General features: G+C 55.0%; 10 protein-coding genes across 10 annotated transcripts; 4 read left to right on the top strand and 6 right to left on the bottom strand.

The window, feature by feature from the left end:
• Positions 1-328: 328 nt before the first annotated feature.
• WHR41_08896 (uncharacterized protein) lies at positions 329-2,534 on the bottom strand. Its single transcript, XM_069377500.1, has 4 exons — positions 1,968-2,534; positions 1,560-1,859; positions 1,165-1,480; positions 329-1,077 (listed from the first exon to the last, which is right to left on the bottom strand). Exons 1-4 carry the CDS (start codon positions 2,361-2,363, stop codon positions 836-838), a joined length of 1,254 nt encoding a protein of 417 aa, XP_069225501.1. The 5' UTR covers positions 2,364-2,534; the 3' UTR covers positions 329-835.
• Positions 2,535-3,129: 595 nt separating this feature from the next.
• WHR41_08895 (uncharacterized protein) lies at positions 3,130-5,205 on the bottom strand (the record flags this gene model as incomplete). Its single annotated transcript, XM_069377499.1, has 1 exon — positions 3,130-5,205. One exon carries the CDS (start codon positions 5,203-5,205, stop codon positions 3,130-3,132), a length of 2,076 nt encoding a protein of 691 aa, XP_069225498.1.
• A 3,564-nt stretch (positions 5,206-8,769) lies between these two features.
• On the bottom strand, positions 8,770-11,089 carry WHR41_08894 (uncharacterized protein; the record flags this gene model as incomplete). Its single annotated transcript, XM_069377498.1, has 3 exons — positions 10,080-11,089; positions 9,947-10,016; positions 8,770-9,853 (listed from the first exon to the last, which is right to left on the bottom strand). The coding sequence occupies exons 1-3, from the start codon at positions 10,921-10,923 to the stop codon at positions 8,770-8,772; spliced, it is 1,998 nt and encodes a 665-aa protein (XP_069225499.1). The 5' UTR covers positions 10,924-11,089.
• Positions 11,090-12,082: 993 nt separating this feature from the next.
• WHR41_08893 (uncharacterized protein) lies at positions 12,083-13,185 on the top strand (the record flags this gene model as incomplete). Its single annotated transcript, XM_069377497.1, has 3 exons — positions 12,083-12,479; positions 12,534-13,090; positions 13,144-13,185. 3 exons carry the CDS (start codon positions 12,083-12,085, stop codon positions 13,183-13,185), a joined length of 996 nt encoding a protein of 331 aa, XP_069225496.1.
• Positions 13,186-13,693: 508 nt separating this feature from the next.
• On the bottom strand, positions 13,694-15,491 carry WHR41_08892 (uncharacterized protein; the record flags this gene model as incomplete). Its single annotated transcript, XM_069377496.1, has 3 exons — positions 13,694-14,480; positions 14,540-15,010; positions 15,066-15,491. The coding sequence occupies 3 exons, from the start codon at positions 15,489-15,491 to the stop codon at positions 13,791-13,793; spliced, it is 1,587 nt and encodes a 528-aa protein (XP_069225497.1). The 3' UTR covers positions 13,694-13,790.
• A 910-nt stretch (positions 15,492-16,401) lies between these two features.
• WHR41_08891 (uncharacterized protein) lies at positions 16,402-18,741 on the top strand (the record flags this gene model as incomplete). The annotated part of the gene is made up of 1 exon (XM_069377495.1): positions 16,402-18,741. One exon carries the CDS (start codon positions 16,402-16,404, stop codon positions 18,739-18,741), a length of 2,340 nt encoding a protein of 779 aa, XP_069225494.1.
• Positions 18,742-18,936: 195 nt separating this feature from the next.
• WHR41_08890 (uncharacterized protein) lies at positions 18,937-19,605 on the bottom strand (the record flags this gene model as incomplete). The annotated part of the gene is made up of 1 exon (XM_069377494.1): positions 18,937-19,605. The coding sequence occupies one exon, from the start codon at positions 19,603-19,605 to the stop codon at positions 18,937-18,939; it is 669 nt and encodes a 222-aa protein (XP_069225495.1).
• A 1,046-nt stretch (positions 19,606-20,651) lies between these two features.
• Positions 20,652-23,099, bottom strand: WHR41_08889 (uncharacterized protein; the record flags this gene model as incomplete). Its single annotated transcript, XM_069377493.1, has 1 exon — positions 20,652-23,099. The coding sequence occupies one exon, from the start codon at positions 23,097-23,099 to the stop codon at positions 20,652-20,654; it is 2,448 nt and encodes an 815-aa protein (XP_069225472.1).
• A 399-nt stretch (positions 23,100-23,498) lies between these two features.
• psd1 (Phosphatidylserine decarboxylase proenzyme 1, mitochondrial) lies at positions 23,499-25,169 on the top strand (the record flags this gene model as incomplete). The annotated part of the gene is made up of 1 exon (XM_069377492.1): positions 23,499-25,169. One exon carries the CDS (start codon positions 23,499-23,501, stop codon positions 25,167-25,169), a length of 1,671 nt encoding a protein of 556 aa, XP_069225471.1.
• An 827-nt stretch (positions 25,170-25,996) lies between these two features.
• On the top strand, positions 25,997-26,479 carry WHR41_08887 (uncharacterized protein; the record flags this gene model as incomplete). Its single annotated transcript, XM_069377491.1, has 1 exon — positions 25,997-26,479. One exon carries the CDS (start codon positions 25,997-25,999, stop codon positions 26,477-26,479), a length of 483 nt encoding a protein of 160 aa, XP_069225474.1.
• Between the last annotated feature and the right edge of the window lie 103 nt (positions 26,480-26,582).

The raw sequence follows: 26,582 nt of genomic DNA, 5'->3' as shown, positions 1-26,582 counted from the left end.
CCTTGTTCCTGATCATTCTTTCGCTATTCATGCGGTTTCCTTGCTGACATTTCCTTGAGACCGAGGCAGCGCTCGCATCCCCCATGGCGTTGGGGGCTGTCTAGGGGCGCCAGACGGAGGACTTGAGTCCTGCTGAGGATCCCACACTTTCTCAAGGAACTGATCAGATTCGGTCATATGGGGTTTGGTTTCAACACATTGCTCATTCTTCTTGTGGGCGTTTGTTGATTGTCTTAGTAAGTGTGACTCTAGGAGTCATTGCATGTTGGGCGAGCTGAATGTTTGCTGACAGCTTTGCCACAAATTGTGTTGCTGTTCGTCATGCGCACATAGATTGCTCTGGGAATCATGGTGGCAGATCTTGGCCACAAGCAAGGCTACAGCAAATGGTGTCGAAGAAGCTGCTTTGAACAGATCCCAGTCAATTTTGATAGCTCCCAAGTCTTTCATATATTCTTCTGCATTCTCTGTGAGCTTGTTCCTCTGCAAGTGCCTCCTGGATTTGCTTTATTATGGACATAGGCTCTTTTCATCATTTCAGTCATGAGATAGCTGATCCAGATGAGTTCTCGCGTCGTGATCTTAGCTGTGGCTGTATTTGGGGGCCATCAAGTCCGAAGTCGTGTAGTGATAGCTGCTAGCTGCTGGAGTTTGAAACAACCACCCAAAACGAGTAAGATAACATACATTGAGTTCAACAGCGATCACGGCCGGGGGCCCGTCGCTGGAACCGCAATCCTCCAACTCCGACTCCACCAGAGCCCCGTCCCCACCAGAACCCACATCCCACATACCTCTCCCTCTCATCCCTCTTCACTCCCTTCTTCCTGCCATCCTACAACTGCTTCTTCCAAAAGTGCTCCGGCGCATGGTCTGTCTCGTAATCGACGTGGACGTACGCGCGCTCGACGTCCGGCAGGCTCTCTAGCTTGATCTGCAGCGCCTCGGCGCAGTCGTGCGACTCCTTGACCGTCTGGTTCTGGTCCAGCACGATGTCGACTTCGACGATGAGGCGCGGGCCCGAGTGCCAGGCGCGCACGGTGTCGAGGGATTGGATTAGGGGGGAGTGCGTCATTGCTTTGGGAGTGATGGGTCAGTTTGGGTGTTCGTCTTGCGTTGACGATCGATGGGAAGGTAAGGGCAAAGGCGGAGACCAGGGCTTACAGATATACGTGATGTGCTGCAGCATGCTCGTGTCAGCGCTCACGCCGATGAGCAGCTGGAACTCGGCGTAGGCCGTCCGCAGCCAGAGTCCGATGATGAGCGCGGACAGCAGCAGCGCGGCCACAGGGTCGATCCACCAGCGCACTTTGGCGCCGAGCACGGCGCAGGCCAGACCGGGCCCATTGATGAACAGGTCGTTGCGGTGGTCCTCCCACAGGATGCGGATCTGGCTGTACGTGTTGCGCAGCGCGTAGCAGTAGAGGAAGAGGCAGAGTTTGGTTGTGAAGGCGATGCCAACGACGATTGTTGAGGCGAGCTACGAGGCACTTTGGGTCAGCGGTCGAGATCTTTCAGACGACGACGGCTGCATAGGGTAGGATGGGTTTGGGGCTCACGTGAAAATCATTCGTCAACTTGCCCCCATTGCCCTCAGCTAGTTCCCTGCACGACATCACGATTAGGATCAACGACACGGCGATCATGAGGAAGCAGAAAGAGATGTTGCCCGCGTTCTCGATGCGCGCCTTTCCAGAAGGAAACCGCCTGGGATCAACGCGGTTGACGGCGCGTGCGCACAGGATGAGCGTCAGGTTGCTCAGCGGGTCGAAGATCGAGTCCGCCATCGTCGTGAACAGCGCCAGCGAGCCGGACGCCACAGCGCCGTAGACTTGCAGGATCGCGAGGCAGATATTGGCCTGCGCTCTCGATCAGTCAGAAGAGAGTCTTGACTACCTCGCCCCATGCTACTAGGTAGGTAGGCATAGCTGTGGCGAATCGAGGAGGCATCAGAGCATAACACCTACGATAAAAGACCCCTGCACCGCGATCTTATACTGCAAGCTCTCGCTCTCCATCTTCTCCTTCGCCTCGCGCACATGGTCATCGACCGGCTTCAGCAGCCTCTCGATGTTCTCATTCTGCGTCTCGTAGAAAGCCTTCAGCTGCCGCTGCTTGGCATTCTGCTCGACTCCGGCCGGCAAGCAGCGCTTGCGCGACGTGTTGGCGCGCGTAGGGGCGCCCAGCTCGTCCGGGTTCTTGAGCCCGTGCCGCAGACTATACGGATCGTTGGCCTCGGTGTACCCGGGGAGGGACTGCAGCTCGACATCTGGGGCGGCGTCGCTGTTGCTGCGGCGGTGGGAGAAGGTGGGGCGCGGGCGGAGCGAGATGGCTGTGTGCAGGTCTGGTTCGGGGGTGTTCATGCTTTTTGATATTTTCGAGGTTTCCTTGGGACGGGGAAATTGAAGGGGGAAGCCTGATTGCGATGGTGTGGAACAATGTGGTGTGATGTGGATAATGGGCGAGGTACGAGATCGGGGTTATCTGATTGAGATAAAGGGAGAGGGGGAGAGACAGACACGCGTTGAGGGATTGCGAGGAAGCTGCGCCACGCTCGCGCGACGATCTTGATCAACGCGGGGGACGATGCAGCGACGAACGACGGGCGGGGGGTGGGGGGAATGCTTGACTTCTCGGCGCATGAGGTCAGGAACAGCTGTTCGGGATCGTGTTCGGACGTCACCTGCGGCACTTGCGAGAACACCATTCCTTGCTTATGTGTATATGAGATTGTATATACAGCAAATGAAGCCACTTAAATTGCTTATAGCACGGCAAGCATGTAATCTCCACATGTTTTATCCAACCTTCCCACCTTCACTGCTCTCTATCGTGTTAGGTTGAGAGGTAGAAGACCGTCCCATTAGCATCATGCTGGAAGAGTTGAGAGCGGCGGGAAAGTAACGCTGAAGTCCGGAATATGTTTTGATTCTTTGTGAACTCCCTCTAAAAGAACGGGAGGGAATGCGCAATCGCTATGCATTACAGGAGAAGAAGCGGAAGAAAGATCTTAGGTTTTCGAACAAGGTCGGGAGCGAAGAAAGGTGATGACGAAAAAAAAGAGTTCCCAAACCCAGCCAGGAATGTAACCTCTGGCAGAAAAACTAAACAAAACAAGGACAAATGCGTCTAATACGTGAAAGCCTCCTCGATGAAATCGACCGCGCCGTCGTCAATGACCTCGCGCACAGCCTTCCGTACGACGTCCGCGAACGCGCCCGGCCCGCAGACCGTCACGCCGACGGCGCCGATGCGCTCCGGCATCTCCTTCGCCATTACCGTGCTCGGGTTGCAGCGGCCGGGGAACATCTGGACGGAGCCCGTGTTGGAGACGACCTCGCCGCGGTGGCGCGGCTTGGTGACGTACAACTGGATGCGCAGCACGTCGCGGCGGTGCTCCATGCGCAGGATCTGGTCCATCCACGTGCGCACCCACTCGAGCGACTCCGTGTTCGTGACGGACCATACGAGCAGGATCTTCTGCGTCGCGCATGTGCCCTGCGCGTAGAGTTGGAGGAGGTGGTGCACGTAGCCGACGCAGTGCGTGATGCCAATACCACCAGCGAAGAGGATGACGGTGCCGTAGGAGGCGAAGGTCTCGTGCCCGCCGTAGGGGCCTTCGATGGCGCCCCAGGTTGTGAAGGATTTTGAGGGGAGGGCGTCGGCTTTGTCGAAGAGCTTCTTCGTCATGCCGTTGCGTTTTCGCATGACGAGGGAGATGGAGGTGATGTCGGCTTCGCGGGGGATGCAGGCGTTGGAGCTCGTGCCGGGCTGACTTGAGCCGGCGCCGATGGAGCTCTCTTTGATTGTGTTGAGGACGCCGTCCTTGCCGTAGATCGAGGCGCGTGGCACGAGGCTAGGTCGGCGGTTGACCCCGAGAATCTGGCTTGGGTTGTTGGAGGGAAGCTTCTCGAGCTCCATCTCAAGCGCTGGTTGACTTGTGCGGCCTTCCGCCCAGGCTACTGAGAAAGGATGGCTGGACCAGAGAGCGATCGTCGGGAGGTATGCGTGGACGTGGCAGCCTGGTGTGTATTTCCAAGGTCTCCGGAGCTCGAACGTCACACGGCATGCATCACCTGGCAAGGCCTCGACCTTAACCTTGGTGATACCCTTTTTCCGGCTGACGTTGTGGTAGAAAATCCTGTACAATCTCCAGAAGTATTCCGCGCCCCAAAGAGCGAAGGTCAGCTGCATGTAAGGCATTTGAGGGAGGTTGGCGGCGTCGATGTGGATGTAAACACCAATCAGGCCCATCAGAACCAGTACGCGATGGGCGTTGAGGAACGTCTCGTAGAAAGCGTGGCGAATTGGCGCAGGCGCCGTCATGAAGAGGAAACTGAAGACCACAGTTCCGACCATTCCCCAAGCGTAACTCTTGCTGGTGGCGAGAGAAAGTGCGATTTGCTCAGGTCCATTGGCTCGGTGTACGTTAACCGCCCAGGCAATGGTGTGAAGGACGGCTTCCAGGATCATGATTCGCGCGCACCATCTGTGAAGCAGGTTGTAGGCCTCGTAGCTCACTCCGGTGATCCAGATCAAGGGATTGTTGCGGAGTGCGAACAGTATTGTTGGGATGATGTTGAGGGCTGCCAGCTGGCCAGTGCGACCGCGAAGCTCAGCGAGGACGGCCGAGCTCTCCAGGTGGGACCAGTCCAGAGCCATGCAGTAGGCAAAGTTGCTGAAGACGTAGCCAACAAGCAGAACAGTGTGAAATCTCGAGGGGAGAGTTCCCATGCCAGATTCTGCGTTTGTGATGAGAGGAATCTTGAACTCCTGGTTGTGTCGCACTTTTCCTAGCGGTGCATAGAGCACGTGCTTCTTAAAGCTCGCCCATTTCTTGTGGTGGTTGTACATCCAGTATCTCTGATCCTCAAATCTCCCCATCGCCATGAGCTTCCTTAAATATGAATGGCTCATGTGTAGCCATCGGTATCCAAGAACCAAGCCCAGGAGGGCAAAGAATGAAACAACCAAGGCATTGGTGAGGAGGTAGTTGAGTTCCTGGTTAACGCCGTTCAGGCCGTGGAAGTATCCAGTGGACTCCAGGGTAGCGTTAATGAAATCTCCAAAGTCGGTGAGTCCCTCTCCAGGAACTGGTTCGGGGTGTGGTGATCTGGGCGCCATGTGTACATGCCTGGCATGGAGGTTATTTGACGCCGCTCCAAAACCAGCGTGGTTGTGAATGTGCTCATTGAAGTGGTTCATCGTGACCGGCACGAGGTCGATGACGCTAAACGGTTCGAACAAAGAGTGTAGGAACGCAAGGGATTTCCGAGTGCAGTATCGCCAAGCAAAGAGTGAATGGGCGTTGTGTGAAGTGCGTCGTGCTGTGTAACGTGCAAAACTGGGACTTTGCAGCTGTTGGCTTGGTGAATATTGTGCTCCAGGCACAATTGACGAAATATGCAGTCGCTAAACGAGTGTCGTGGAGCAGAACCAGTGTGCGGGAAGGCGGGCAGCAAAGTAGTGCCTGGACGCGATGGCTTTGTCTGTCAAAGGCCGGTGGACAATGGCGTTCTTCCCGGCTCCCAGGGCGGCTCAAGGACAAAGAACAATGGGATTGCGGCGCACAATGGTCATTGTTGCATGATTCCTGACTCGCGTGCGTGGTGGTGCTCAAAGAAAGTGGAAGGCCAGAGGCGCTTGCGTGCAGACAATGCTAAGAGACAGGGCGACGGTGGTCCAGGAGTCGCAGTCGTCAGAGGCAGCGTAAGGAGTGGCGGATCAGTATTTTGTCTGAGCACACAGACCAACACTGGGTCAAGAGAGGGCGGAGCAGAAGGGAACTGGCGGACGGCGCGTGGAGCGGAGGAGGGGAGGTTGTGATGGTCACTGCAGTACGTCAGGGAGGCGTGGGAGGCACGGGAGTAGATGTACAGAGAGTTCGCGCTGGGGCCTGGCTCTACCGGCAAGGCCTTCGCGAGCGGCCGGCGCCAGCCGTATCCGCATCAACGGCCAGGCGAGGTGCAAATGGGTCGGCGGGCAAGCGAGTTGCAGGTATAGGAGGGCCAAGTTTGCCGCAGCCTGTCTGTGCGCCATGGCCGTGCGGACGCTTCTCAGCCACTGATCCGCTTTGTCGCGCGGCGCCGCGAGACTTTTGTTTCATCCATTGAACGCCCTATGGCGCGTACGGCAACCGCCATGATCGCGCCACCTGTCGCATGCTAACAGCGCGTGCAGATGCTGCGGCACCACCGCGACGGCGAGCGCCGGTGTGTGGGCGTGTGGGCGTGTGGTTGTTCATCGCTGAGAGCCGCCCAGCGGCTGCATCCCTGACGACCCGCCGCCGTGAGATTTGCTCTCCGCGAGGCCGGCCGCTAACGACGACCCATCAACGGTAGTGGCGCCTCCGGCCAGGGGAGCGCTGGCAGATTGTCGCGATCCGAAGATCCCACGCACGCCATTACTCGGCCCTTCCCATTCCAACTCGCTGGATACATATTGTTTGCACCCGCTTGCCCTCACGCCCCATCGCACCACCTCTTCCCCGGCATCTCCTGCCGAGAAACTGCGGCCCCGTGCGCTGCCCTGGCCTGCTCCTCAGGCCTGGCCGCACCGTGAGAGTCAGCCCTCTGCCTACCCGACCCTGCCAACATATATGCGAAACATCCCCAGATCGGAGCGAAGTCCTGCTGAGGCTTTGCGAACGCTTCTCTGCCACGGCGAGCAGGGAGTGCGTTGCCTGATATATCCCCACCCTTGCCTGTCACCGCGGCCCGCGCCTCCTGGGCTCCAGCCTTTCTCGCTTCATCACACAAACACCGCCGGGCACAGACTCCTCGACTGCCTGGCCTACTATAATTGATTGCCGCCGTGCAGCTGTGCGAGATGCTCGGCAGCGCATCGAGACATCGCCTACAGATCTTGCACTTTCACCGCAACCCCACTCAGTATCTTTTCTGCACGCCATCTGTTTCAGCACCACGCGACTGATATCTGCTCCTCTTGGTTGCTGTCAGCCTTGCTCGTATCGTATCCACTTGCGCCGCGACGGCCCGATTTGGATTGTGCGTCGCTTGAAGCATGGCAGTGAGCACAGCCTCCCGGGAGAACTAATATCAGATATCGATTGCTTCCAAGAACTAAATTTTGGTCCGCGGAGCGCCTTATGAGCAAGTTCGCATCGCTGCATTTGGTTTCTTTGGCAAAAAATTGGCGTGGTCCGGGCTTTTGTTGCTGACTGTCACATGCTAACATTCTATTGAAGCGGTGGGCTTCCTCGGCGTCGTTCGAGTAATCATGCCTACCCCTACCGCTCGTCTAAACATCAAGCGTGGCCGTCGCATCAGTCACTTCCCTCACGTTATTATGGGGTAGCACGTGGGATTTGCTCTCGGGCAAGCGTCGTCTAACCTTGCTATGCCGACTTATCCTGCCACAGGCCGATCGGATCGCACGGCAGAGGCGAGTGTGAAGTCTCCTTGAACGCAACGTTCGCTGCGTCGACCTTCGTGGCTGTGTCGCTGAGGGCCGGCTCCTCTTGTCGACGCGTCTGATCCACTAATGCATCCGTATTCGGACGGGGCTTGCTAGAAGGTGACAAAGGTAGGTTTACGTGTGCATCACCACTAAGCATGGCTGGCGGGGTTATAGTCCAGCGATATCATGTGCTAGGCAGATGGACTTTGCCGTGCTAGCCACGTGCTCCGATAGCAAAGCGACTTGACTTGGCGTCAGGCATGGACTCTGTGCTACGGGCTCAGTCCCCAACTGCGTGTGTCAATCACTAGGTAGACAATACGGATTTGCCTTGTTCTCAAACGAATGCACAGAGCATGTCTCGGTATTGGTCAATCCGACTGGCTGCATCACTTGTTTGCTATGAACATGCTGACTCATAAAAAGACGAAAGATCGAGCGGGCTTCCAGCGTTGTCAGACGTGCAGCTGTGTGTGTACTTGCATACCTTTGAAAGGAAGAGTCTGCATCTTGATATGAGACGGCTGGGTTTTATGAACTCATTCCCCATCCCATTCCTGTCCCTTTCAAACGCAAATTCTCCTTACGAAAAACTATTACCCGCTCAAGGTTGCTCTTCAGCGGAACGATTGGAGAGAAATCTCATGAACAGAGGCAATTGTGCTCCCGTTCTCACATGCCAATTTCCCGACCACGGCCGCTTATATACCGGAGTTTCCATCACACGTCGTTCTAGCATTACGCTTGGCAACCTATCCCCAATCACTATGACGAGCGCACAAATCATCGCTGGCGGCGCTGCGACCTCCTTCGCAAAATTCTGGCCTTGCTTGCGGTGGCAGTTTACCGCTTTCCGACCTGACCTGGACGTTGAGCAATGATGGGCGCCATACCAATCTTCTCGCTCGAACTGGATGATGCCAGATGGAAATCAACATCTGCTATGGAAAGCCAGCAGCTCCAAGTTCGCGTCCAAGCGCTGTAAACCACCAATTCATGCCCTATTCTTCGCCATTCACTTGTCTTCCAATTGCAACCTCTCCACCAATCCTCGACAACATTGACAAAGTCCCTGTCGCGACAGTCTGCCTCGATGCTATCGACATCTTCAACGGCCGGCGGGCGCTTATCACGACATCTCACGACCACAAACCGACCCCCTGATCCAGCAGCGACGCCCACGGGCCCAACGAGCAAGTAGCAAGGCCGCCCTGCCGCGCCCAGCAATTTATGAAGTTAGTGATCGCAGAGTCTGTTCGTTTGTCATGAAAGTCAACAGCACATTATTTCCAGACCGCTGTAGCTGTATGAAATCTCTACCATTCTCTACCTATTCCTCCACCTTGCAAGTCATGCACGCGTATCTGTTCGCGGTGACCCATCACCAGAGTCTCTACTGATGAGCATGGTCGTTTCACTATGCTGGGAGCTTCGTTGTGTGATTGGACGGCGAGCAATGCTTTGGAGCGACGCGTTCGAGGCTCGTTGCCCTAGCTCGGACTCGGAGGCAGCGCTTGTCGACCCCTCTTGCGATCCGCGCTCGCTCTGCAAAGCATCGGTGGCCGTGGTTGCAATAGAGCCTTGCGTTTGTTTGCGCGAATTGTTCCCCACGACGAGCTCTTCGTCTGCCAAAAGTTCACTCGACGCTTCGCGAGTGTCATGCCTTGCTCCTCTAGCAGCCTCTCTCATCACATCCTCTTCAGATCCATGCGCCTCAGCTCTCGGCGCTGGCCTTTGGCGCCACTCGTTGAAGTCGTCAAGCATTCGGCGCCATTGGTGAAGCCTAGGGAAGCGAAAGCCAGCGATACGAGACCAGAAAACTCTGTATCTCGAGGCCCCGACTTTAGTGATCGAAAGCTGGTATCTCGAAAGACGCAACTCGTCCACTTCCACGACTATTCCCATTCTATCGTTCTCGACTCGTTTTTCGAGGTCCTTCGGTGATAAGGAGTCCAGATCAGTCCCTAGGTGAAAGCTAAGCCCTTTGGCAAGCCAGAGGATATCGCTGTAGATACTGTAATGCTGTGGATCGCGGTCCGAGTGGCTGTTCCAGTAGACGTCCGTTTGCAGAAGAATCAACACGAGCGCAAATAGAAGCGTCGAAGAGCAGAAGGTCAGCAATAGCAGTGAGGAGAATCCCCATGAATATGCTTCGTCGGCGATACAGCGGCCGGTGTCTTTGACAAAGTCCACCTCCACTCCCAAGCCATTGTAGCCGTAGTTGGAGATGGAACCGACGCTGCGCCAATCGACTGTTGATACATACCCGTTACTGAAGAACCTGCCCCCGGTCCCATTGAAGAAGGACTCGGCACTGGAGATATTCGCATCCAAGTCAGGCATGAAACCTACGCGCATCGTGCCAGAAATGTTGAGCAGTGGCGGTCCGATGGTCCACAGCTCCGTGTTAAGGGTTATATTGCTTGTCATGAGGCTGACCCGTTTTTGAACTGTTAGCGATTCTGAGCCGCTAGTCTCGGGAAGCGTGCATGAGCATTGGTGATCGAAACATGCGGCCGTCACTGACTCGTTACTAACTCCTCCATACCACTCCTTGCTTATGGCCCAATCTTGTAGGCCCGCACAAGTATAGAAATCTGCAGGGTCGTGGTCAGCGGAGGATCGTGATCTGGCAGCGAAATGGAGAGGATAGTACACACAATCAACCAGAGTACCGTAAGGATCATCCCGTCTGCCGGAGTCGCGCAGAAATGCCACCATGTCTCGCACGGTGGAGATCGAATCCGTCGCTCCGCGAAACCGCATTTCGTCCTGCGCCAGCCCGATCCTTCGCCCGTCGTGGATCATGAGTTCTGACCGGTATACGTCGCCAAGCGGCTTCACCTGGCTAGCACTGCCTTCGTTGTAGTCAAAGACGCCCGACAATCGCGCCTGATAGCCGGTCATGACGGAAGCCAGGGTTGCGAACGACAGCACGTATGCAAACACTACCAGGTGTCCTGCTATGCGCACTCCACTTGCACGACGTCCTTGCCATGACTGCTTTGCCTGCAGCCTTCCAAACCCGAGCGACGTACGGAGAAGCTCCCATCCAGATATCAGCGAGACTTGCTGACAACAGAATGCGGTGACGGCTCCGATAGGCGTGGGTCGGTTCTCAAGGATGAGAGTCAGAGATCTACGCAAAATGCGGTAGGCCATGAGCGCCGCCACCATTTGGCCACCCCGGCCGACGACGAGATCCCAGCCGGCATCTATGATCTTGGCGGCCGTGAAAGAGAATGTGCCGTACGGTATGTTGATGGTGAAGAACAAGTTCGGGTCCCAGAATGGCTTGTACATACCAAAGTTCTGCAGCTGAACGTTTCCATCTGCGTTGCAGAAGAAGTCATCGCTGCTGCTCGCGAAGGGGTCCTGGTAGCTGTAGAAAGTGGCCGTGAAAATGGTCATTAACATCAAGAGGAGCAGAGGCTGCCAGATGTCAAACATATATCTCCTCGCGCCATCGCTCTTGATTCGCTTCGAAAAAGACATGACCAACATTCAAAACGGGGCATCTAGGAATAATAACAAAGGCTGACACAGAGCTGCTGAGGCATTCGCCTCGACAGCCATGAGCATATGCCGGCACATCGTCTTGAGCAGCAATATGCAATCTTCAGCCGCACCAGGTTCGCCCCACGGCTGGCAAGATTGCGTCTGGTCGGCGTCAATCTCCAGCCGCTATTGGCGCAGCTAGCGACTGTGGGAATCCTCCTGCGCTCACTTGTAAACATGCCGCGCCAAGGGATTTGGAGCTAGTAGGGTTAGGGTTGGGTATCCAATTCAACATCTATAGGCGCGGAATCCATCCGTGGTATCTCGGGCTTGACGTGATTGCTTTCTCGAGCTTCCCTTCGCTTCCCTGCATGCGGCTCCAACTCCAAGCTCGTCAACCAACTATCATCAAGGTGCGCCAAGGCTCAGCAGGAGTGAAGTGGGAAAGATCTCTCACTCTTTGATCTGATCAGCATTCAGGTCTTCTACCAAAAGACATGCATGGCAAGCCTGGCCGCCTGGTACGCTGCAGGTAGGATCGTAACGTTGGCTGATTGATACATGGATGCCAGAACAGCGTGTACTGGCTTTTGATTGCAGGCAAGCATGCGACGCCATCAGAAAGTCGTTTTCAGCGTTTTGAGGTTCGTGATATTCATCGCCGGACCCCTCTCACAAGGCCAAGATCTGTTTTTGCGTGCAGAGTACCTTGATGAACAGAACACCGCTTTTGCATTGCCATACTCTTGGCAGATCTTCACTTCAGAACCAAGCAGCATTTTTGATACATCTGAAACAGATCTTGTTGCAGCAATGCTAGTTAGTTTCCTATGATTATACCTTACACAGGTGCCCGACCATCTCCCTGTTCTCATCCGTCTTCCCTCATCTCATCAGCTTTGCCAGCCGGAAATCACGTCTTCTCAACCTCAAGAACAGTCTGAAGCGAAACCTCACCTCAATGGCAGGGCCAAGGTCTTGTCCATCGGACGCCATCGCTTAGCCGAGCCAATACTCTTGGTCACGGTGAGAGATTTGCGTTGATGCGTCACCGGTTGAACTCAGAGATATGGCCTGGCAGCTTATAAGTACTTGCAGGTGCCGCCCATATGCTGAAGGGTCCTGAATCAGCTCGAAGATTGCCCGGCATACATCGCAAGCGACAATGTTGTCTCTCACCGCAAACGTTCTTCTATTTGCCCTCGCGGTATCAGGCGCTCCAACCCCAATCGAGCTCACGAAGAGACAAGCACCCTTCGAAGTCACCGAACAACAGCCTTGGGATGCCGGAGCTGTCTATGACTTCCGTATCCATTCGAGCTGCAATGCATCTCAAGCTTACCAGCTTCGCCAAGGCTTGAATGAGGCCGTCGAGCTCGCTCACCATGCCAAAGACCATGTGAACAGATGGGGCCACACCAGCGACATCTACCGCAAATACTTTGGCACTTCGGCACCGACCACTGACGTTATCGGCGCTTTCGACATCGTTATCAACGGCAACAAAGAAGAGACTCTCTTCCGCTGCGACGACCCCGATGGCAACTGCGAGCTGATGCCGAGTGAGTGCTATTTTACACCGATAGCTTAAAGAGATATGCTAATATGACAACAAGCTTGGGGCGGACACTACCGCGGCGACAACGCCTCCCACGAAACGGTCATCTGTCCGACCTCCTTCTTCGAGCGCCGCCCTCTGTCCACGCTCTGCGCACAAGGCTACAATGTTCGCGAGAGTTCGCGCCTCATTTTCTGGGCCTCGGATCTCATTCACCGTCTCTACCACCTGCCAGAGATCGGCCAGGGTTTCATCGACCATTACGCCGAAGGCTATGAGGGAATCGTAGAAGCTGCGGCTAACAACAGCACGAACACCACTCGTGACTCAGACGGCTTGCAGTACTTTGCTTTGGAGGCATACGCCTACGACATGATCTTGCCAGGCGAAGGTTGCCCGGGTCCGTCTGGCCCCTTGGCTTCCGAGACGAGCAGTTCCATGGCGACAGCCACTGCCACAAGCGCCGGCTCTGCGTCATCGGCGAGCGCTACAACAACCGCCTCGTCGGCGGAGAGTACTGCAGCTTCATCTGCAACCACAACATCTGCAGCGGTCGCTGAGCCGTCTTCTGCCGGCTCTGACAGTGCGGATGCAGATGACACCGCTAATGGCGAGGTGAGAGTACTCGCATGTCATTTCTGAGACTTGTATGGCTAACTTTGTTGCAGAATTGCCACTCCCATGCCGATGGATCTCTCCACTGCGTCTGAAACCATAGCGTAGAAAGATAGAAGGAAAGCTTCAGATTTGAAGTATTTCCGCGCTGTACACTCGCTTGCCCTTTGCGATAAGCGGTAGTTAACGAAGTAAAAAGCAAATGCTAGTCTTACTGTCATGCGACCCAATTGCAAAAACATACAACAGGCGGGATTCCCAGATGGTCACCCACTCTAGTACTAGTCGCCCGGTTCAGTGCTTATGTATGGCAGAGCGGACGGGATGCCCAGTTTTCACTGACCTGTGGTCGTATGTGCTCTTTGTTCAACTTCTATAAAATATGATGTTCATAAATGTTCTGTACTAAACGAGCGAGCGGATGATTCTGTTGACTTGGTGGGCTTCAACGATCCTGGCGCTTTTGCCAATGGTAAAGATAATAGGCATCGTACCCGAAGAACGGCAATGTAACCGCAACTATGGTACGGCAGTAGAATCCTGAATCTATCTCAAAGGCGCCATTTACAAGCATTCACCTCACAGCGCGGCAGAGTCGCAGCGTCTCCGAATCTGACGGATCTTTTTCGGTTCAAGTTATGAAGAAATATCATTACAAAAGCCCTCTAAATCCACCGGGTGCCGCAGTGCGCCGGTGTGTCTATGCTACATGGTCCGGCTTCTCCAGCTTCGCCACAATCTCATCATGATCGAACGACTCGTTCTGCGCCTCTTCCATAACCGTGCGATGAGCCTTGCTAGTGGGCCGGATTTCAAAGAGACGGTCCATCTTGTCGAGCGGCACGGACTTCGTCTCCGGGATGAAGAACCACACGAAAGCGAGGCCGCAGAGAGTCACGGCGCCGAAGAGGAAGTACATGCCGTAGCCCGACTCGCCCATGCCGTCGATCATGTTGGGCGTGATGCGGGCGATGATGAATGTCCAGAGCCAGTTGGCCATCGAAGCGAAGAGCTGCCCGATGTTGCGGGTGCGTTGGCTGAACATTTCGGCGTTGATGACCCAGGGAGTGCCGTTCCAGGAGTTGACGTAGATGGCCGTCCAGAGGTAAACCATGAAGACGGTGGCGATGCCAGAAGATGACAGGCTCATAGTGGTAGGGGTGTCGGAGTGGACCCTAGTGGTGACGAGAGCGCCAATGATAAACATAGTCACGGAACCGCCAATGGCTCCGAAGATCAGGAGTTGGCGACGACCCCATTTGTCAATGAGAACTGTGAGCCAGAAGACAGTGATGACCGTTTTGACCACGCCGAAAAGGCCGGTAGTAAGGTAGATAGTATCCTGGCTTCTGATGCCGACTGATCTGAAGATGTCAGGGGAATAGTAGTTCTGAGATGAGTCAGTATATGATTAAGATTCGCGAATGCCAGACGAAAATGCGGACTTACGATGGCGTTGACACCTGCAAAGTTCTGCAGAATGAATAGCGAGTGACCAAGGAACAACCGCCAACGGGTCTTCGAATCCTCCAAAGCATCCTTGATTGGCGAAAAGAAGCCCCGAGGAAGGTCCTGAATCTGTTGTTCCATCATTGCGATCTCTTCAAGAATGTATGTGTGATCGGCTTCCAGTTTCCTGATCCAGCATAGGTTCTTGATACCTTCGTCGTACCGGCCTTTCGTGAAGAGCCAGCGGGGCGTCTCCTTCAGCATCAAGCTGCCAATAAGCAGCATCCCTGCAGGCACAAGCTGAATGGCGAAAGGGATCAACCATTGGTTCCGGCTTCCAGGCAAAGTGTTGATCATGCCGTAGTTTATCCAGAATCCAACCAGACCACCGATTTGCCAACCAAGTTCATATGTACCGACAAGACGCCCGCGAATGGCTGGCGGAGCCATTTCTGCGATGTAGATAGGAACCTTCGGTCCGTCAATAAGGGTAACTAGCGAGCCTTTTGGGCACCCATGCACTTACAACCATGGTGCAACCGCCAACACCAAGACCACAAATGATTCTGCTTGCATAAAGCGGCCCCAGCTCACCGTTGATGGACGCAAAAGTAATTGCAGCTCCAACGATGAAGATGCTTGCAGTGATCCAAAGACTCTTCACTCTGCCAATGTAATGGCATGTAGTATACGCGAGAGGCGATCCAAAGAAGGCGCCTGCTTGGAAGAGCGAGACGACGTTGGCTTTGATGAGAGTCGATTCTGCCGTACTCATTTCATCGAAACCAAACTCGTTGCCAAAGGAGTCAAGGGCCACTGTTGTTCCGATGAACGAGGTAGTGTACCCAATCATGCACGAAGCAAAGGAAGCCACCATGGCGGAAACATAGACGCGCCAGTTGTACACCGCCGGAGGTGTTGGCCTGTCTTCAACCTTTGCGAGAACACCCATGATTGCCTCTGTGTATTCTTCGTCAAGCAAAGGAAAATGAATCAAAGATGCGTCTCAACAAGTACAAGGAAGATCGCGCGACGAGAGAGCGCGCTTGTGGCTGCGGGAAGGGAGATCTTAGGGAGCATAAGCATGATTAAGAAGCGGCACGAGGCTTGCAAAACTCTTAGCTTGATTGAACGGACCCCACGGGCACGGCGTGTGGGTTCTCCGGAGCACCGCACATTGAACCCACAGTCGGGTGTCCACCATTGCGTCGTTGAGAGTCTGTTCGAGAGATGGCATCGTGCAGATTCCACAAATATTCGATAGCATCTAGCATGCAAAAGGTTCATCCAGCAGAGGCACGCTGGAAGACGAAACCGGTTGTTCGGGGAAGAAACCTTAGGCGTTTGGTCATACCGATGCATGCCAGAAACGCCGGGACAGGGTGAAACTCGCTATCTTCAACCTTCAGGAAAAAGCTTTAGCCCGGGTTCCGTTTTTTGACTGGATCCGTGCGCAGATTGTTGAGATTCTGCACCGCTGAGTCCTTCTGGTTGCCTGGTGACGTCGATGTCCTCTGGCTGACAGAGAGTTGAGGATCACTGTGCGGAAGCAGTCTCTTCCGGTCCACTGGTATACCTTTTGCAGAGAGCAACACTCCTGTTTATGCCAGTAATGCAGTATCCACGGAAGAGAGTGCCGTCCAACGTTCTGAGACCCTTTTCTCAAGGGTCAGGCTAAGCTTCGATGCGGCTCAGCGGGCCGTCCCACGCCTGCCGTCGGCGCGGCGCAAGCGGGCGCATCTGGGAAGCTCGGCTCGGACTAAAAAAAGTTCCAGCGCTTCGGCTGGGGTGAAGACGAAGGACGAGGCCTGCGATAGCGCTTTTGGTGACACTACACACATTTGGTGCAAACAATTGCAGCCATGGCACCATCAACCAAGAATGACGATGATTTCGTCTTGACACTATCGGACGACGAGAATATTCCGGACGAGGAGGAATACTACGAAGAAGAGGAAGAGGCTCCGGCCGCAAAGCCTAAGAAAAGTAAGAAAAACAAGAAAGCGGATAAAAAGTCGGACGACAATGGTCAAAAACGCAAGCGTAGCGATGAGGGTGACGAAGAAGACGATGGTGTCGCATCCGACTTCGACTTCGAACTCGAGGATCCCGGTGCGGAAGGTATGAGGGAGTTCGATGCATGGGGCCTAGGCGCCGGCGCAGCAGCACAGCAACAGCAGTCTACTGCAGCGTCGAGTAGACACGGAGGGCCAGCTGTGGATGTGGATGAGATTGTTGCGCGGAGGCAAGGCAAAAGGAGAAAGGTTGACGAGCCTGCGCCGGAGGCCGAAAGCGAGAGTGAGGCAGATCTGCGCCAGGATGACGAGGACGATGAGATGTTGGCGGCCGATGGATTTGGTATGGGAGCTACTGGCGATGACGATGAGGATGAGGATGGCGCGGAACAGGGCTCTGAGGACGAAGGGTCCGAGGACGGGGATGAAGACGAAGAGGAAGACGACGAAGATGATGATGTCGCGGCTCCGGTGGCACATCCAGACGACGAAGCCGGTTCAGAAGGCGAGGAAGAAAGAGAAGACCCGGCTGAGGTTGCAAAGAGGAACGCCTTCTTTGCGCCGGAGTCCAACATGGACGGAGGAAAAGGACCCGTATCGAAGACGGATGCCGCGTTCCACACCATGTCCCTGTCAAGGCCGATCTTGAAGGGGCTTTCATCCATTGGATTTGGTGCGCCTACTCCAATTCAAGCGAAGACTATCCCCGTTGCACTGCTCGGCAAAGACGTTGTTGGTGGAGCGCAAACCGGTTCTGGTAAAACGGGTGCCTTCCTTATTCCTATCTTGGAGCGCCTGCTGTATCGCCCGAAGAAGGTCGCAACTACCCGTGTAGCGATCCTGATGCCAACGCGTGAATTGGCGCTGCAGTGTTTCAACGTGGCGAAGAAGCTCGCTGCTTTCACCGACATCACATTTGGTCAAGCCATTGGTGGTCTCAACTCGCGCGAACAAGAGAAGGAATTGAAGAAGCGCCCTGACATCGTTATCGCCACTCCTGGTCGTTTCATCGATTTCATGCGTAACTCCTCTGCTTTCGCTGTTGATACCATTGAGATCATGGTGCTCGATGAAGCTGACCGCATGCTCGAAGAGGGTTTCTCTGACGAGTTGAACGAGATTCTCAACACAATTCCCAAGTCTCGCCAAACGATGCTTTTCTCCGCTACCATGACCAGCAAGGTCGACGATCTGATTCGTGTCGGTCTGCAACGTCCCGTCCGTCTTATGGTCGACAGCCAGAAGTCCACCGTCGAGGGTCTCGTCCAAGAATTCGTCCGCCTGCGCCCCGGACGCGAGCAAAAGCGTCTTGGGTACCTCCTCCACCTCTGCGAGAACGTCCACACCAACCGCTGTATCATCTTCTTCCGGCAGAAGAAAGAGGCTCACCGCGTCCGTGTCGTGTTCGCTCTCTGCGGCCTCAAGGCCGCCGAGCTGCACGGTTCCATGTCTCAAGAGCAGCGTATCCAAGCTATCGAGTCTTTCCGATCTGGCAACGCCAGCTTCCTCCTCGCCACCGATGTCGCCTCTCGTGGTCTCGATATCAAGGGCGTCGACTCTGTCATCAACTACGAAGCCCCGCAGTCGCACGAGATCTACCTCCACCGTGTCGGTCGTACTGCCCGTGCTGGCCGCACCGGTCGATCATGCACGCTCGCCGCCGAGCCGGATCGCAAGGTCGTCAAGGCTGCCGTGAAGGCTGCTCGTGCGCAAGGCGCCATCATCAGGCAGCGTACCGTCGATTCCAAAGAAGCCGACAAGAGCTTCGCGCGCGTCGAGGCTCTGGCTGATGAGATCGAAGCCGTCATGCGTGAGGAGAAGGAGGAGAAGGCTCTGCAAGCTACCGAGCGCGATATCACGCGCAGTGAGAACATTATGAAACACCAAGATGAGATTGCTTCGAGGCCTAAGAAGACCTGGTTCCAGTCGGGTAAGGAGAAGGAGAATGCCAGAGATCGCGGTCGGATGGCGCTCAACGGTCCGGAGGCCAGCAAAGCTAAGGATTCTGGTAAGAAGGGCAAGCTCAGTAACAAGGAGAAGAAGAGATTGCAAGATAGAGACGATAGGAGAGACGGTAAAGAGTGGAAGAAGGGAAAGGTCGATGCCAGAGGCCCTGACAGGAAGGGTGGTGGAGCTGGTAAGGGACCTACGAGAGGGAAGCCGGCGAACAGGGGAGGCAAGAGATAGGCCTGTAAGATGTTTCGTGAATCCAGGGCATTATGTCTCTAATGACTGGCTTTTTAGGGCCCTCTCCTTTGATTTCTTTGTAGGCGACGCTATATTGAATTTGAATAATTGAATAAACATTACTGTCGTCATTAACTACCATGGTTCCGTCTCGGCTTAGAACAACGAAGGGAAATCGCAAGATAGCTGGATCCCTCAAAACCTACTGGACTTCCGCCTCCCAATGGTAGGCCTCCGACCTCCAGCCTGCGGACGAGCTCCCTGCTGCGCCTTCGAAGCCTCCTTCAACCTATCCACGAAAGCCCCTTGCAGCTGACTATGGCTGTTCTTCAAGAACCCTTTGACAAACCCGGAAAACGTCCTGCTGCACTTTGCATCGCTCACAATCTCCACATACCACTGCCCGCCTGTGGCATAAAGCTCATTTCGGCTCTTCGTTCGTCCCGAGCCATCCACTTCCTGAACCGCCGGCGCGCCATCTTCCTGAATAGACTCCACTGTCCGCTCTTCCTGATGCACCAGCCGCCAGTGGTTCACGGACGTGAAGCCGCCCGGCGCATGCACAGTGATGTCGCAGCCTTCGGGCAGCGGGACGAAGTCTGCTTGGTAGCGGACGCCGCCGCTCCAGAGTTTCTTGGGGATGAATGGCAGATCATCCTCGACCTCGTAGTATTGCACGGGGTAGGCGGATGTGGAGTTGGTTTTGAGGGAGCCGTTTTTGGGCTCGATGGGTTTCTGCCCGCGCACGTCGGGGTTGAGACGGTTGATTGTTTCGAAGTCGTGTAGGAGTTGGAGCGCGGTGGCTATGGAGACTGTGGGGGGGAGAGGAGTTGAGGATTTGTGGGAGAAGGTTGTTTCGAACATTTTGTTCGCGGGTGGCTTGTTGGAGCCTTGTAGTGCTGTATTCCGTGGCTCTGGTTTGAGTTGGGGGGAGAGCAATGCGCGTCTTCGTGTGACAGACAGCGAGTGTAGTGAGAAGGAGATGATAAAGAACGGTTCAACCAATTCACACGCGATGAAGATTCAAAAAATTACATATTTCAGAGCGAAGGCATTGAGACGGGAGGGAGGGATGACGATATGGGCGCAGCCTGTACCTAACTCACGATTTCCTGTCTCACTCTCGTGTCGCACAAATCGCGACAGCCAATGGTCATCATCGTCGGCATCGCAGTGCCGCGTAGGTTGCAGCCGTGGAGCTTCCGTGCAAAGCCGCGGCCGGTCGATGATGCAAAGAAGAAGGTTTGGAATGTACCTGAGTAAGGCACGGCGCCGAAGGACGGGAACATTGCTGTTGGAAAGTCAGGGTTGATGACGACACGCTCTCAAATCGCATTGCACGAGTTCGGCGACTTTACGGCCCGTCCGGCTTCCTTCTCGTAGGGATCAGGTCGACTTCACTTCGTCGATGGCTGCGCACGTTTGCTTGGTGTTTGAACGGGTGTTGTTGCGTCAGGAATCGAAAGCTGACAAAAAAAAGAGAGAGTTACATAAGTGTACATTATGATTCTATATTCCCTGAACTCTTGGGTCTCTATGGCTAATTTGACTGAGGGCGAACTTCCAAGCGACATTGCCCCAACCCTAACCCTGGTAACCTCCACGCAGCTGCACCTGATCCACGATACTGGTCGTTGGAGAGTCAAGAAGGCTAAAATAGTTGTATGATAATTTGAGGAATTACCATTCTCCTCTGGATGCTGCCAAGGACGCTGGCTGTGCGTACATATAAAGATACAGCTCCCTGCGGTGGCCAAAATTTAGCAGAAGCTGGAACGCAGTTCTTGGTAGAAGCAGTTTCGTTCAAGTGGATACAAGGACAACTCTACAAAAACCAAGCGATCACTAGGTACGTTGCCGCTGTTTGCCCAATGAAAGCTGGCAATAGCCATGTTCATACTTGTACATGCCTACTGTTCTGTCGATCCCGTAGACACAGGCAACCGCACTGCGCCTTCACCATTGATCGGCTCTTTGCGATCATGCGCTGAGGCATCGGCCTGTACCGCCTCAACGGCAGACTTCTCGTCCCCAGCGACTCCAGCATCACCGGAGCCCTCCCCTTCTTTCTTCTCTCCATCCTTCTTAGCTTCAATAGCCCGCTGCCTCTCCTCCTCCTCCCGCCTCCTCTGCTCCACTTCCTCCTCCGCTCTCCGCCTCTCCTCAGCCTCACGAGCACGAACGTGAGCTTCGCCCACACCCGGCCAGAAGCTGGCAACGAACAAAGCCGCTGCGCGTTCCACGGGACGCAAATGCTCTCTAATCCTGTGGAGAGGGGCGCGCTGCAAAGCCTCTTCGCGCTCGTGCATCAATCGCTGCGCCAGCTCCTCGGGCGTAGGAAGCTGGCCCGGTCTCTGATCGCCAGGCTGATCACCTTCAGCGGCTGCACCCTCGCCCTGCGCCCGCTGCTGCTGGCGCGGTCTCTGCTCCACGCGGACGATGCCGTCCCACCAGCGGCGTGCCACGCCGCCTTCTCCGAAGAGTCCTGCGCGGATCATCCAGAACCCTAATCCGATAAGAGCGAGCGCAAGTGGGCGCCGCCAGCCCATGTTCGTGCCAAGAATGAAGTAGGCGAAGATCACGACGCGGAACAGCAGCCAGAAATGCGCAAGGAGAGGCTGCAGAGGGCCTAGAGCGTTGTCTTGAGGAGGAGGGCGGGCTTGAGCTTGCTGAGCTTGGTTAAGCTGTTGAGCGACTTGGTGCGCGACTGCGACTGCGGGGTCAGCAGCTGGTGCGGCGCCTTGTTGGCCGTGTTGACCATGCGCGGCGCCGGCGGTCTGGGTGGGTGTGGGAGTCGGCTGGCCATGAGGATCGATCACGTGTACTGTCCGGCGAAACCCAGTGGGAGCATTACCTGGCATGCTGGTACCTGTGGTTGCTGCGCCAGGAAAGCTACCGGCATATGATCCATGCTGCGGAGAAAACAGAAGTGCCTGAGGTCCCTGAGGCGATGACAGTAGGTAGCAAGTGACGTCTCGACTTGACGATGGCTGTTGCCGTACACCTGGCACCAGGCTTGGGATCAGGGGATTGGAAGGTGTTCGCGGCGGTGGAATGAAAGGGTTAAGCCCAAGTGCTGGCGATGATCGCATGCTTTGGGCCATCCTCTGCGGGAATGGCGAGGAAGAACGAGATCTTGGGTTCGGCCTCCCAACTCCAAAGGGATCAATGTAGTCGTTGACTGCTTGAATGTGTTGTTGCAATCGTGCAATACGGGTGCGATCCTCCTCTGTCGCATTCGCATTGCGCATGTCGTCGACCATCTGCCTCATCTCTGTCACATTCTGTCTTGCACGATCGAGCGCAGAGGGCGCGTTCGGTTGTTGTGGCTGGTTTGTTGGACGTTGCTGAGCCATGCCTGGCAAAGGAAAAGGAAGACCCATGCTAGGCATCGGTGGCATGGGAGCACCAAAGGGACCTGGCTGTCCAGGGAAAGGAATATTGAGAGTTTGCTGGTGGATCTCAAAGCGGTTTCCATCCGGGCCAACGCCTTGCACATGGAATCCCTGGCCGCTGACCGGCCTGTGTGGCACTTGAGTTGCTCGTGGTGCCTGACCGGTTTCGCCTGCCTGGGTTTGGGCTATGTCTGGATCAGATGCCCTATCTTGACCGGTCGCGTTGTGGTCATTAGAATGTTCCGCGCTTCGTTGATCTGATCCAACAGTATCCTCGCTGCGTGCGCCCTGCTGCGGTGATGGCTGTCCTGGGGCTAAAGGCGAGGCACCCGGAGGTCCAGCTAGGGGCCTGCCGGTATGCATTGGTGGAACGCCGAATGGTGGTATTCTCTGGCGACCTAGCTGCTGCTGCATGTGCATTTGCTGAGCTTGCCGCTGCTGGAGCAACGCCAAGTGCTGTGCATGCTGCAGATTGTACGGCGGATGATGTGGCCCTTGCGGTAATGTTGGCAAGCCTTGCGGCGCAGCGCCCTCAGGTTGACTGGCAGCTCGAGGAATGTTCCCTTGCTCTTGCGGCAACCCAGCGCTCAGCAACCCAGGCCCTCCGCCCAGAGCGCTGTGAACCCTCCTACTCGGAGCTGTCTGTCCACCGTTTGCATCCTGCTCACCCTTCACAAGCAAATGTATAACATATTCCGTCTGACTCGTGTCTCGACTCGTGTTCAGGGCGCTTGCGATCGTCTGCTCGTTATCGACGAGCGCTCGGCCGAAGTATAGTAATCGCTGACGTTCCGGGCTTGGATTTGATGGGAGAAGCTGCTGGATCTGCTGGCGAAGATCGCCGATGTGTGAGGATGTCGGAAGAACGCCCAGTGTGAATTCGTCGGCGCTGCTTCCAGCAATATGCCCTGGAGGGACTTTCACTCTGATAGTGATCTCCGTTGGCGGATCATTCGGAGCCATATTTGCGTACGGCTATCGTGAATTACAAGAAAAGATGGAGTCAAGAAGAATGTCAAACGGTCATTGCTGAAAAATGGAAACAACAGCGCGCCGGGCAAATTACGCTGCAAAGATGAGAGGTGGCAATCGGTGAGCGCAATTGTTGGTGACCAGCTGGCTGTAACGTTTGACCTTTGGCATCAGCCTCATGGGGAAGCTGCAGGGAAGCTGTTCGGCCGGCCGCTAGCGAAGTCTGCCGCAACGTCATGTGGCAGGTCTGGGGAAGCACAAGGAGAAGAAGCAAAGGCGGGCTCCGAGCTCGACAACCACAGCACTATACTCATCGCGAATTTGCGTGGGAAACACGCACCGGCCTCCTGGTATGAAATTGTAATTAAACATCGGGCCATATCACCCACCATGTCGACACCGGTCTTCTCGCGGCGGACGTCTCCTCTTTTCCGCGCCGCCCTTCATCGCCGGACCACGGTACCGAGGGGTCGAAACTTCTCGTCTTCACGCAACCAACGACACTCGCAAAACAAAAGAGAGCCTTTCAGGAAAAGGCTTCGAACAGCTCTAGACGGTACACAGATCATATGGAGTCCTATTCCCATCGCACTTGGTGTGGCTTTCCTCGGCGGCTTCCACTTCTATCGGAGTTACGTTAGCGATCAAAAACAAGACGATGAATGGGCGCGGAGGAATGATAATGGAGAAGGAGATGGCCGGCAGCCAGGAAGACACAGGATCAGGCCCAGCGGACCATGGGCGGTTCAGATCATGTCCACGCTGCCGCTGAAGGCGCTCAGCAGATTATGGGGCCAGTTCAACAGCATGGATATTCCATATTACCTACGTGTTCCTGGCTTCAAACTCTATGGTTGGGTCTTCGGTGTCAATTTTGATGAAATTGAGGAGAAGGATCTGCACAAATTTCGCAATCTCGCAGAGTTCTTCTATCGTACGCTGAAGCCTGGCGCTCGACCTCTGGATCCGAACCCGAATGCTCTGCTCTCCCCGGCTGACGGAAAGATTGTTCAATTCGGTGTCATCGAGCATGGTGACATCGAACAAGTCAAGGGTGTGACATATTCCGTGGACGCCCTGCTTGGAGACAGGCCAAACGAAAGTGGAAAGCCTAGCAGCAACGTCGCCGGGCAGTCCGGAGCACCACAGACGAGCAGCTTTAGGATCAGGGAAGGCGAAGAAGACAAGATCAAGGCGGATGAGGAATTTGCTCGAGTCAACGGTATTTCCTATGATCTTCCCTCGTTGTTCTCGGGTGCTGCTCAGTCTGGAAAGGGCCAGCCGCGCTCAAGGGAGGGTGCTAAGGTTCACGAAACCGTCACCAAGGCTGAAGATCAAAGTACGCCGTCTCGTGCAAGCTCAGAAGCAGCTGTGCAGGCAGATCTTGCTCTTTCACCCAAGTCGAAACCCTGGTACTACTTTGGTGGCCAGCCCGAGACTCCCACTGCACTCTACTACTGCGTCGTCTACCTAGCTCCTGGTGATTACCACCGCTTCCACTCCCCGGTGTCATGGGTCGTCGAGTCTCGACGACACTTCGCTGGTGAACTCTACTCTGTCTCGCCCTACCTCGTCCGCACTCTGCCTGGCTTGTTCACTCTCAACGAGCGTGTAGTCCTGTTGGGCAAATGGAAGCATGGTTTCTTTTCCTACACACCCGTCGGCGCCACCAATGTCGGCTCCATCGTTGTCAACTTCGATCGCGAACTTCGGACAAACAGCCTGCTCACGGACACGCAAGCCGACCATGCCGCAGAGGAGGCGCAAAAGAAGGGCGAGCCATATTCTGGCTACGCAGAGGCTACCTACAAGGCTGCTTCGAGTGTGCTGGGTGGTCATCCTCTCAAGAGAGGCGAGGAGATGGGTGGTTTCCAGCTGGGAAGCACTATTGTGATGGTCTTTGAGGCTCCCAAGGGCCGGAGACCCACTCTTGACGAAGGGTTCATGGGTGCTGATGGCCAAGGCAGGAAGGGTGGCTGGAAGTGGTGCATTGAGAAGGGAATGCATGTGAAGGTCGGTGAGAAGCTTGGTTACGCCTTTGGTGAAGATGACACGGAGTGAATTATTACTAGCAGTGTAAGACCAGGAAACTGATGGGACTGTCACGTGTAAGGTGTTGGATTTGAGAGCCTTTTTCCAAGGTATCTGCTCATTGTCTTCAGATCACCATATGTATATGCAAGCTTCGGCCCTCACAAGAACCGCTACATTCAGAGATCTCATTCATCTGCACTTTTGCAACTTTGAGGCAGTGCCAACAACCTGAGAACAACGTCCTAACAAGTCCCTTCCGCGGACTTGAGGCTTGGGCAATGCACACCTCACTAACACGAGCACGTGCCAAACCGGAGCTGCGGCTGCAAGCAAACGCTCGCTCAAGCACTAGGGAGCCTCAGTCAACAGTTCACATCACAAGTACTTGCTCGCCCTGCTACTTTGACGTTCTCGACACGTCTTGGATCACAGACAGCAGCAAGCCTGAGGACCGCACACATTGGGATACGACGTAAGTTGCCAATGCAATGGGATTGAAGCCAAAGGCGACATCCACATAATCGGACTTGTAAGACACATGTGCTAATTTGCAATATACTTCAGTCTCGGACCCGTCATTTGGTGGCCTAGGTGCTTCCATCAAAGTCAGGGCGGCCACACTGGTGGCACCGAAACCATCCGCGTACGAGCAAAGTGAAGCAAACGGATCCTTACTCCTTCAGCAACAACAGCTTGGTGTACTAAGTATCGGATTCTTACCCTGGGTCTACTTCGATCCGTGCAGTCAACAATCTTCCGATTCTTCAGTAAAGGTTCACCCACCATCTCAGACCGAAGCACATTCACTCTCCACCCTAAAACCCACGATCTGCTCCCACAGAAACCTTACCGACATGCCCCAGCCGCTCAAGCACGGTGAGCGTCTGCCTTTCGATCACTGCAGCTTGGTCGGCCTCGCTCACGAGGCAGGCGTCGAAGTCTTCAACCTGCTTCGCGACCATGCTGCTTCAAAGCTCGAGCATGATGGTTTCGGTCGCCTGACGTTCATGGACGTGAATATCCGTGGGGTTATCATCAGCATCCGTGTGCAGACAAAGCTCATCAAGGACGGCCCAGGCTCCTCTCAATACGTGCCTTACGTCACCTGCAAGCAGTATATCATGCTTGCTCGCGCTCTGGTGGGTAACGGCACCATATTCAACGATTCTCTCCAACGTCTCAAAGGATGGCTCGAGACTGCTATTAACGCCCGCAAGTACGTCCACGCATGGTATTGTCGTCTTCCGACGTCTGACACCCGCGTGAGGTACAACGACAATCATGAGGCTTTTATCAAGACTCTTCAGGAGATGGATGGGATTATCCACGAACTGTAAGCCTCTAGCTTATAGAGCGACTGATGGCTCATCACTCGGTGCCTTATACACTCGCTTGCTCTTGGCTTCCCCTGCTTGTCCCGGGTGCCCGCAATGCGACATG

This window comes from Cladosporium halotolerans (genome assembly GCF_011745625.1).
Source record: "Cladosporium halotolerans strain TM138-S3 chromosome Unknown Sca52, whole genome shotgun sequence".
Taxonomy (NCBI): domain Eukaryota; kingdom Fungi; phylum Ascomycota; class Dothideomycetes; order Cladosporiales; family Cladosporiaceae; genus Cladosporium; species Cladosporium halotolerans.
The sequence above is the reverse complement of the archived record's forward strand: the minus strand, read 5'-3'. Positions and strand labels throughout refer to the sequence as shown.

Coding starts and splice junctions, on each gene's coding strand:
- WHR41_08896 (XM_069377500.1), bottom strand. CDS start 2,363: ATGAACACCCCCGAACCAGACCTGCACACAGCCATCTCGCTCCGCCCG. Junction 1,860..1,967: donor CGGTGCAGGGGTCTTTTATC/GTAGGTGTTATG, acceptor TCGAGAGCGCAG/GCCAATATCTGCCTCGCGAT. Junction 1,481..1,559: donor AGTTGACGAATGATTTTCAC/GTGAGCCCCAAA, acceptor AGTGCCTCGTAG/CTCGCCTCAACAATCGTCGT.